Source organism: Octopus sinensis, linkage group LG3, assembly GCF_006345805.1.
Source record: "Octopus sinensis linkage group LG3, ASM634580v1, whole genome shotgun sequence".
In the NCBI taxonomy this organism is placed as follows: Eukaryota; Metazoa; Mollusca; class Cephalopoda; order Octopoda; family Octopodidae; genus Octopus; species Octopus sinensis.
In genome coordinates, this window is record NC_042999.1 from 144,055,521 (window position 1) to 144,067,793 (window position 12,273).

Genomic DNA, 12,273 nt, shown 5'->3' on the forward strand with positions numbered 1-12,273 from the left:
AACCTTAATAATGTTTCTGTCCAGCATTTTGTGATATTTAAGCTGACAGGGAGAAGTATTGATTAGGGTGAGAAATCGTCTAATTTCACAAGTTGTTACATCGATACAATATAGTGAACCGAGCCCCGATTATATACTTTTTTTCACGTCAACGCCTTATAGGATTAATTTGGGTGAATTCAGTGAAAGTAATATTTTCTTTAAAATCATATCTCACTAGAGGAGTGACTCTGTTAAAGGTGGTTTTATCAGAAGATAGCTAGAAATACACCTACTTATACAATAGGCGATTTGCTTGATAAAGGATAGTGGATTATTTGGACTTTGTATCGGCGCTCCTTCATTAGGTTGATGCCAGGACAAGTTTTTTGCCTAAAGTATAATGACTCCTTAATAGTTGATAATTTTGAGGTTGGTATTCAGTGATTTTTCGGGTTGAGCAAATATTCTTATAAGTTTTTGTGAGAGTATGTGTGTGAATGAGAAAGTATGTGTTTGCGTGTGTGTGTGTAAGAGAGAGAGGGAAAGCGAAAGAGTGAGAAAGTCAAAGAGAGAATGTGTGTGTGTATGTGTGTGTATTCACAGAATATTATATTCAACTCTTAGTACTGAGTCATCCCCTCAATGCTGAGCGTTTGAGATGACTTTATTTTAACACACATGCAAACACACATTCACACGCACATGTACACACATACACACATACGTACACACAAATGCAAATGCATACACAGGTATATAAAAAAATTAACGCGCGTGCACACACACATATACACACGCAACTATCCTTTTACATTTGCTTGTGTCTTATATTGCTCCTGCTTTCTATTACAGATCATGTGGCTGTGCCTGAGTTCAATGCAGGAGCAATGGAAAATTGGGGGTTGGTTATCTACCGAGAAACAGCCTTACTTTATGATCCAGATGTGTCATCAAGTTCGAATAAATATATGGTCACGTTAATCGTGGCTCACGAAATCGCTCATACGGTGAGTAGTCTAAAAACCAATATATACCTATGATCGTTCGTTCGATTCTGGATTGGAAAATTTTTACTTAGCTAAAAGCTGAGGAGTCTTCGGAATATGAAATAATGTTTTTCTCTATGTTACCTTCAACAACATTACTCATATGCAGAAGATACCATCCTTCACTCCCTCCCAACTTTCTGCTTATAAGTGCCAACAACATGGCCCATGTAAACTCTGCGTTGCAAACATGGAGAGAGACCTCAAAAGTATTCTCAAATGAGGTTATATTGATCGTTTGTCCTTCAAATGCAGAAAGGTACAAAAACGGAACTTGTCAAAGAGACAGTCCCATACCCTACCAGTTCTAGTCATGACTATAACAGTTAGGTCTTGTAATCACTAATGATCCTTTCTGGCGATCCCACATCCGCAACATGGCAAAACCTGCATCACGAAAACTGGTAATTTTCTTTAGAGCCAGGAAAAATTTCAAAGTCCATCATTTTTTATTTTCTTCAGTACTCACGAGAGTTCAGCAGTGGAACGCTGTGCTTAATCTGAGATGACGCCACTGCGACACATTGAAACATCTGTAACCATATAAAAAAAGTTGCAAACCGACGGATGATAATGGAGTTACTCACTCCCACATCTCAACCTCTTGTCTACTAACGTGCTGTCTCCACCCTGAATCCGTTTCTACCACTACTACAGTGGCCTCTACCCTTCTGGTCTGGCTGGTCTCATGCCATATTAACTCTGTATAACTCACACATATCTCATCCTCTTATAACCATATTGTGTCCACCTCACTAGGCACCACATTAACTCTATGTACAATCGTTCTTCCCCCAGAACATAAGCGCTCTGAATTTCTTTTCTCTAGCCAAGAGTTTCCTTGTAGTCGTCGACTTGCAATTCAAGAACATGAAGCCTATCGATTTGACTGGTCTCGAGGTAGCTCGAACACAAGCCACTCATCTGTATCAAATCATTAACAGACGTACACACATATGTATACACACACACACACACACACACACACATATATATATATATATATGTGTGTGTGTGTGTGTGTGTGTGTGTAGATAGATAGATAGATAGATAGATAGATAGATAGATAGATAGATAGATAGATAGATAGATAGATAGATAGATAGATAGATAGATAGATAGATAGATAGATAGATAGATAGATAGATAGATAGATAGATAGATAGATAGATATTCTTTCATTCTTTTACCGGTGTCATTGGACTTCAGTCATGGTGGTTGGCGAAAAGCTTTTAAGAGGTTACATTATATTACATTATATATAATATAAATACTGTTTTGTCTTGATAACTGTTGAGATGCCAGAGCAGACTTCAGCCCCGGTATCCGAAACTCTGAGTTTTATTGTGACAACCAACTAATTGTCACATATTATATTTATAGATAAATTCCTCTATTTTCCATAATATCGAGGTTTCATTCATTCTTTTGTTGTCATATTATTATTATGATTATTAATATATATATATATATATAATACACACACACATACATGAATATATGTATGTGTGTGTTTGTGTGTAGGCAGATAGATAGATAGATAGATAGATAGATAGATAGATAGATAGATAGATAGATAGATAGATAGATAGATAGATAGATAGATATTCTTTCATTCTTTTACCGGTGTCATTGGACTTCAGTCATGGTGGTTGGCGAAAAGCTTTTAAGAGGTTACATTATATTAACCTAGCATTTTATCGAAAAATAAACAAGACTAGTGTAAACATGAACACGCGCACACGTGTACGTGTTTATTTAGGTGATAGGTAGATGTAGATATAGAATGTGAGATCTTTGGATCGACACTTTATCTTCAAAATTACCGTATGCTGTTACAGCAGAATGGTGATCCTTAGATTTAATAAACATTATTACCAAACTTGTTTCTTCAAATTTAATTGCCGAACTGTTTTTTCTTTCGATTTCTTCCGTCTCCTTTTCAATTTCAGTTTATCATTTTTTATTGTTACTCATTTTTTCTGTCATTTCAGTGGTTTGGAAACATGGCGACCATGAGATGGTGGGACGATCTTTGGCTTAACGAAGGGTTTGCCAGTATCCTAATGTATTTCGGAATGAATCACGTACACCCAGACTGGGATGTGGTATGTAAATGCATGAAGCATCGCGATATCAAAAAAATGTTGGATTACATAGAAATTAAATTATTTTGATATATTTATTGCTTTTGTTTGTTTCTCAACCACGTGGTTATTATTTCGATCTCAGAAGGACTATCATTGCAGAAACGCTAGAGCACCGGGCATGTATATTTAGTCCGGCAATGTATATTTAGTTACGTTTCTTTTCCTTCTGAGCTTAAACAAGGTCGATAAAATAGAACGAGTTTTACATTTAAATGACAGCTCCCAACAACAAAATTTTTTTGTTTGAGCTTAAATCAAAAATAACCGAATAGGAATGCCTCTACGATACCCTTCGATCCGCTATGTATAGCAACCCTATCTTTTCAGCTCAAACCCTTCCGCGTTTAAAATGATAGCATATTATATATGTTCCTAGGTAAACTAAGCTCGGATAAAAGGGAAATATCACTACGGTTAGACAGTCTTTGATGACATACCTGCCTAATCAGCCTGAGCTAGAACTAAATAAAATTTTATAGAATCGCTAGATGGTCTAATAAATGTCTTGTAGTTCTTGCTACAGTTCTTTATATTCTGAGATCAAAGCCTACTGAGGTCAGCTTTACCTTTCAGTCTCTGGAAGTCGTTAAAATAACTTACAGTCAAGTACTGGGGTAGATTTAATCGACTAACTTCCCCCATCTAAATATAAAGTTCTATACCTTTAAATTCTGAGTTTAAATCTTATAAACACATTTTTGTCTTTCGTCTAACAAATTCAGTAACATATGGACCAGCTATATAGTAGGATGATGTATAATTACTTATAGACTATACCTTACAATAATTAACCATGTATCTGAAAATGTAACCAATATTTTAATTATGTTATAGTGAACGCCATCGAGTACAAGATAAGAACCCAATGATTTTAACCTCTGAACCAGTTTCAGTTTTCAGTTTGAAATTATTTCAATTCACATGCACCATTAAAATCTTTTTCTAAAATCATGATTGTCAAGGCACCCTATTTTTCATCTCTTGAATATGTGTACTTTAGTAGCAGTTCAAATGAAATTATATTTTATATGAGTAGATATCATTTGAATTAATGTATTGTTTCTTTCTTCTTTCCAGTTTTCTATTCTCGTTGTAGACGAGATTTTACCAGTGATGGTTTTAGATGCACTCCTTACTTCGCACGCAGTTTCTTCTCGTATAGAGAATACGGACCAAATCATCCAGTATTTCGATAACATTTCCTACAACAAGGTATGCTTTAAAAAGCTAATCTTTTGCCATGTTGATTTTACACAAAAGACCTTAAAAACTTTATGACTGGAAATTTGACAGACTTGGGAAGCACCTAGTATGTATCAAGATCACATTTTACTGTAAAAAAAAAAGAGCAGTTAATTTCATTCGATTCATGGGAGTTATTTCTCAACCTGAAAATTGAAACTTGCAATTTTTGAACATTCGTAGATGACCCTACCCTGCTAGCGCTATGGGGTTGACCAAAATCTCTTTATAAAATCTCTATTTAAAGTAGTACAAGGAAAATAATTTTACAGTTTTTAGTTCGAGATAGAGAGGCAGGCGTTCCGTAGTCTTAACACTGTCGCCCGAGAAGGGATAGAAATGCTATGTGCGTCCCATCAGTCAACCGGATTTTATTGCAGCAAAACACGGTATTTGGTTAACGCAATGTATTATGGTAACTTAATCAGATCTACTTTCCTACCAGTAGAGTCACATCAAGATTATTTTCTTCCACTCTCTCTTGAAAAATCTATTTCTTGTTTCTGTTCACTTCCTTTTGTCAATATTAAATATCGGTTACATTGGATGATGTTGAAATTTTATAATAATGAAGATAGGGAGGGTGGTAATGAGTGATGGCAACGATGATTGTAACACTATCTTTATTTATTTTCTTTATTTTGCTTTTATTTCCAGGGAATGGCAATATTACGGATGTTGAAAGGTTTTCTCGGCTGGGAAGCCTTCAGACGATCGTTGCAGGTATAGAAATATTTTGTGTTGTTATTTACAGCAGTTGTTACTTATGATCTTCTTCACTGTGTTTCCATTGATCTCTGCTGCCACTACCACTTTCATTGTTACAAAAACAACAACAACTACTACAACTAGTACTACTACTACAGCTGCTACAACTACTACTAATACTACTACTGCTACTACTACTACTACTATTACTACTGCTGTTGCTACTGCTAAAAACAGCAACAAAGAAATAAAAAGCTGATTTAGGAAACCACGGAAATAGAGCTAAATATAATAAGAGCAATGCTTAAACTATTACCTTACAACATTTAGCATTTCTGTATTTTGAGGAGGAATATCCTCTTTTCAAAGAGTGAGAAAAATGAAAGATGAAATTTTCTGGTTTCTTGGCAAATAAAATCTGTATGGGATAATTAAAAAATTTTAGTCATTTAACTATCACCAAACTACGTCTCTTGTTCTATCTCTCCCAAAAATTGTATTTTCATCCGAAATATCGGGTTATTAAACGCTTTAAAGTAAAAGCTTAATCAATTTAAATACAATCATTACTCAAATCAATTGCAGTCGCCATCTAACTCAGTTACACATACACACACACATATACTGCAGTTCGTCCAAGATAAAATTTGTTATGGACTTGCTGTGTTTGAATACGCAATATATATATATATATATGTGTGTGTGTGTGTGGTGTGTGTGTGGTGTGTGTGTGTGTGTGTGTGTGTTGTGTGTGTGTTGGTGTGTGTGTATGTATATATAATATATATATATAATATATATATATATATGTGTGTGTGGTGTGTGTGTGTGTGTGTATGTATATGTATATATATAATATATATATATATATATATATATATATATATATATTAACAATTGAGGATTAAATCTTTAAAAGAAATTATCAGTAGCCAGCGTGAAAAACCTCGTAAGAGAAAAAATCCGTAAATTCTTCCTCTTTGAAAATATTCATTTATATTATATTGAGGGTACTACGAATAGTAGTACCCTCAATATATATATATATATATATATATATATATATATGCCAGAGGGACACGAAATATAAAGATTTTATCATGGACGAAAGTTGCAGTAACTTTCCTGTCAACGGTGTATGCACATTAAGTATGATGCATATGTTGTCACTTTAATTTAATGTTGCTCCAATTGCTTACACGAGATTATTTATTCAGCCCTGCAACAATTCTCAACACCCTGAGTATATGACTCACGGTTTCCGATATAGGAAAGGACAGCTCACATCTAGGCATGTGCCTGGCTACGAGTGCACGTCATTGACAAGACCCTCGTGACCGAAATGCATCTACCGTTCTCGTTTGCTAGTGACACAATTTTTCGTTTCCCGCCGATATGTGTGCACGCGTGCGTGTGTGTGTGTATTTGTGTGCATGCGCGCGCGTAGTTTTTAAGCACGATAAGACTTTAGAACAGTTTAAGCACAGTAAGACTCTAGAACGAAAACCACAGTAACTTGCCTGTCAACGATATATATAAATTATGTGATACATCGATAGTTACTTTAATAATACCGTTTCAAGTGCGTACGTACATACATACATACATACATACATACATACATACATACATACATACATGCAAGAATGCATATATACATGCATACAAAGAAATACACGCACATGATTATATATATACAAATATATTAATATATTTGTCTAAGTCTATTTTCATTTTTATGAACAAGAGCGCCAAATATTATGTGCAGTATATACTTGTAGTTAATGATTCAAACGACCTCAGTATTTCAAAGACATGCATTTTACCAAATCTTTCAAACACAGACACACAAACATGTACACACACACACAAATATATATATATATATGTGTGTGTGTGTATATGTATATATATATATATATATATATATATATATATATATATATATATATGTGTGTGTGTGTGTGTGTGTGTGTGTGTGTGTGTGTGTGAAGGCGCATGGCTCAGTGGTTAGAGCGTCGAGCTTACGATCGTGAGGTTGTGAGCTCGAATCCCGGACCGGGCTGCGTGTTGTGTTCATGAGCAAGGCACTTTATTTCACGTTGTTCCAGTTCACTCAGCTGTAGAAATGAGTTGCGACGTCACTGGTGCCAAGCTGTATCGACCTTTGTCTTTCCCTTGGATAACACTGGTGGCGTGGAGAGGGGAGGCTTGTATGCATGGGCGACTGCTGGTCTTCCATAAACAACCTTGCCCGGACTTGTGTCTAGGAGGGTAACTTTCTAGGTGCAATCCCATGGTCATTCATGACCGAAGGGGGTCTTTACCCCCTTTATATATATATATATATATATATATATATATATATAATAAGTAATGCCCCTGACCCACTTCCCATACCAGTAGAGCAACGAAACTTGGCACAGTTATTAGTCTTTTTCTACATAGGAACCACCCAGAGTTACGCATTTCTCCCATCGTTTGATGCGGCTCTGGAGACCGTTTTTGTAGAAGAACCCAGCTTGGTCCTCCAACCTCAACGTGACTTCAGAAATCAAGGCTGCATCATCTTGGAAACGCTTTCCTTTCAAAAACAACTTCATGATTGGGAAGAGGTGAAAATCAGAGGGTGCAAGCGCAGGAAAGTAGGGGGGATGGGGAGGAGTTCATAGCCATACGCCTGTGCTTCTGATCTGGCGACAAGCGAGTTGTGGACCGGAGCGTTGTCCTGCAGGAGGAGGATGCCTTTGCTGATCTTGCTCCGCCTCTTGATTTTGATAACTTCTCTTAATTTCCTCAAAAGTGAAGCATAATAGGCTCCTGCAATTGTGGTACCCTTTGCCAGGAAATCTGTCATCACTACTCCGTCCTGGTCCCAGAATACTGTGAGCATGACCTTGCCAGCAGAGGGCTGCACCCTTGCCTCCTTTGGAGGGGGTGAGTCACGGTGCTTCCACTGCATTGACTGGGCTTTGGTCTCTGGATCATAGTGATGGACCCAGGTTTCATCCTGTGTAATCAGTCTTTTGAAAAATTTTGACTCATCTTCTTGGCACATCTCCAAATTCACCCTCGAGCACTCGACGCGTTCTTGCTTCTGGAAAGGCGTGAGCAACCTGGGAATCCATCTGGCAGACACCTTTTGCATATGCAAATGGTCATGAATGATAGTTTCCACAGACCCGGTACTAATCTTGACTTCATGGGCTATTTGGCGAATAGTTATGCGTCGATCTTCCAAAATGGCAGCCTCAACTTGACGGACAGATGCCTCATCAATGGCAGAAGGGGGTCAACCAGGTCTGGGAGCTGTTTCCACAGAGTTCCGACCATGTTTGAATTCACGATGCCAGCGTTTTACAAGGTCATCAAAAGTCTCCCGTGGTGTGCATCCTTACAAATACAAAAACCGGATCACTGCTCGACACTCAACAGGCTCCATTTCACACTTGACTCGGTTCAAACACCTGTAAATCAGAAACCACAATTAATTCAGAGCTTTAATTTGCCACTTACTCTATAGAGATATAAATAATTGCACATGCAAAATTTCAGCTAGATCAAACAACTTCAAGTGGGTCAGAGGCATTACTTATTGAACGTCCCTCGTACATATTATATATATATATATATATGACAGGCTTCTTTTAGTTTCCGTCTACCAAATCCACTCACAAGGCTTTGGTCGGTCCGAGGCTGTAGTAGAAGACATTAGCCCAAGGTACCATGCAGTGGGATTGAAACCGGAACTATGTGGTTGAGAAGCACACACAGCTACGCCTGCGCATATTTCTTTTCATGACCAGTTATGATAAAAACAATTTTACATCAATCTGATGGGTTTATTGTATACGTTTATTATTCCTATCCAAGAATGTTGCTGACAGTAACTTCGAAGTTTCGACCAGCTAACCTATTTTCCGACGAATAGTAAGTATGTGTGTGTGTGTGTGTGTGAGTGTGTACACATATACATATACCTGAGGACCCACTGTGTTGTCATCATCTGCACATCTCGTTTCGGCATCTAAAATTGCAACATCTATTCGCTTATATTTAGTTGATATTCAGAGCTTGTGTCTAACCAACAGCTACACGACACTTCCACAATCTTTGCCTATAAAATATTTTTTGCATATATATGGTTAAAGACAGGTAGTCGCATGAAATAAAATTACAAGAGATCGTTACAAAATTATACAAAACATACGCTATAGAAGCGTAGTGAAACGAAAAGAAGGTGGGTGAGGTAAGGATAACAGTGAAAATATGACGAATAATTCTTTGAAACTTCCCAAGAAGCAACAAAGACATCACTGTGACAATCAATACAGAACATATCGCAACTACGACTGATTCCTTCAGAAATCGCAGTATTTTATGTCCGTACATTAAACACAAAAGCAGGCCTACCAAAATAGTACACTGACTTTCTCAGGAATCAATAAGAGGTTTTTGTGTTATTCTTGCAATACAAACAGTTATCATAATAGCACCATATCCTTCTATGTATCTGCCAACTTGAACTGAAACAAATGTGTGTATGTACGTCTATCTGTCTGTCTGTCACTATGTATGTATGTATGTATGTATGTATGTATGTATGTATGTATGTATGTATGTATGTAGGTATGTATGTATGTAGTATGTATGTATGTATGTATGTATGTATGTATGTATGTATGTATGTATGTACGTACGTATGCAATTGTATGGCAGTGTTATGTTCAGTATTTAAAAAGAAAAACTTTTATAGATATAAGCAAGGATTCTTGTGTTTGAGAAACTCAAACATCAATACAGATAAAGTAATATGTAAATGTGTATAGGAATTATATATATTCCTGTCAATTTCACACTCTTTCTCACTCTCTCCTCTTTCTTTCGACTGTTCTCTGGCATATCATTTGCTATCTCAATTTCATTATTTTCTATTTTCTGTCACACATACACACACAAGCAGATAATCTGTGTTCATGTTTTTGTGTGTTTGTGAATGTAAATATATAACTCCAAGCATCTATGTACTTGCCAATATATATATTTACGTATAAAATCTTAACAAAGATAAACATCTAAGCAAGACTATGTTTAATGTATACGTATGGCTGTGATGTATTATTGCCCCTTGCATCTCCTCGTCTCTCTCTCTCTTTCTCTCTTTCCCTCTTCCTCTCTCCTTCTCTCCTTCTTTCGTTCTCTCCTTCTCTCTCCTTCTTTCTCCCTCTCTCTCCTCTCTCTCTCTCTCTCTCTCTCTTTTATGTGCACATACAGAGACGTGTACATACACACACACACACTCACAAACGTGTAAAAAAGTAAAAATGCTTGCATATATATATATATATATTATACCCGCAACAATGAATGTCGGTATATGTATATTTCGATGCATATAAAATTATTGCAAATACATACACACATCTATGTCCGTGTATGTATGTGTACATATATATATGTATATATAATATACACACATATTCATATGCATTTTATGTATGAGTAAATATGTATGTGAACCTCTTATAAGCAGTGCGTGTTTGTGTAGGCTCCTGCGTGTGCGCAAGCGTGTGTGTGTATCTGTCTGTCTGTGAATATATATATATATATATATATATATATATATATGCGTGTGTTTGTGTATTTGTGTGTGTGTGTGTGAGAGAGAGAGAGAGAGAGAGAGAGAGAGAGAGAGAGAGAGAGAGAGAGAGAGAGAGAGACAAGAAACAATGGCAATTATTAAGTTCACATCATCGGCAAGTATGGGAGACAATTTTGGATATGCTTAGATGTCAGGAAGATCCCATCGGAGGATATTAATTAACCTTGAACGTACTGGCCGAAGTAATGTGGTCACAATATATTAACGTTTCATTCATCATGCCACCACAACAATTTTTTCTATAATTTGACGTATCTAAAAGATGCATTAATATATACTTTTCAGCTGTGCAGTATTGAAACTAATTTGCCGTACGCTAATGAAACGACTCTTGAAACTACTTTCGTTCATCACGTGAACGATTGAACATCTTTTTGTTCACTCGAAATGCCAGAAAAAGCAATCAAATTTCTCTGTATGATCACACCCTATTCTTCGCCGTAAATTCATTATACTTCTTTACAGATGTTCCTTCTGGGTAGCAGCAATAGTATTGATGCTGGAGTTGATACTTCGATGCGAGCTTTCACAGTATCATCAGCCTTCTTACTCTTGTGTAAAAACAAAATCTGTGTCACCATTGCTGGTGGCTATGTAGAGAAGGACTAATAATTATGCCCAGTTTTGTTTATCCCAATCCTAGGGAAGTGGGTCAGGGGAAACCTTTAATGAACACCCTTCGTATGTACGTATTTTATTTTTCTATTGCCCGCAGGTGGCTAAACATAGAGGGGACAAACAAGGACAGACAAAGGGATTAAGTCGATTACATAGACCCCAGTGCGTAACTGGTGCTTTATCTATCGACCCTGGAAGGATGAAAGATAAAGTCAACCTCGGCGGAATTTGAACTCAGAAGGTAACAGCAGACGAAATACTGCTAAGTATTTCGCCCGGCGTGCTAACGTTTCTGCCACGTATTTATATGTGTGTATAGTATGTATGTATACGGGTGTATACATTTACAAACACACATTTTCATGTGCACACACAGGGAAATAAGTTTCTTTTTCATAAGAATAAAAGAAATGGAGTTTAAATAAAATTAACCACTTTCTCAATTTCATGATTTTGAAAAGTTTTATAGTGGTATACTTCAAGTTTCATCTTGCTGTTTAACAGGAAAACTATTCATCTTTATTTGTAAGCTAATACCGTTACAAACATTTGATGAAAGCAAGTCTTATAAGGAAAATTAAAATTATAATACTTTAAACAGCCTTCTTTCATCTAAATGTTCTAATAGTATCAACTTTCAAGTAAAGATGAATAGTTGTTATAAGTTGAAAATCAAATTAAGCATCCAGTAGCTCTGAAATCAGTTTTTTCCACTATCCTCATATACATATACATATATAAAACCAGTGTGATTGCTTTTCTATATATTGCGAGCTTGAGTAAACTATCGTTATGTCTAGCAGACGAGTATCCACCACTGAGGACGACTAAAATAAGATCGAAATCACGTAATATGGTGGTCTCC

General features: G+C 36.4%; 1 protein-coding gene across 3 annotated transcripts in view; it reads left to right on the forward strand.

Moving 5' to 3' along the window:
• LOC115209885 (glutamyl aminopeptidase) overlaps window positions 1–12,273 on the forward strand; it is a 336,415-nt gene that overhangs the window by 245,827 nt on the left and 78,315 nt on the right. For all 3 annotated transcript variants that reach the window (XM_036501448.1, XM_029778468.2, XM_036501449.1), the window contains 4 exons: window positions 835–989; window positions 3,023–3,136; window positions 4,256–4,390; window positions 5,078–5,143. In XM_036501448.1, the coding sequence (XP_036357341.1) occupies window positions 835–989; window positions 3,023–3,136; window positions 4,256–4,390; window positions 5,078–5,143 (470 nt within the window). The remainder of the gene's footprint in view (window positions 1–834; window positions 990–3,022; window positions 3,137–4,255; window positions 4,391–5,077; window positions 5,144–12,273) is intronic.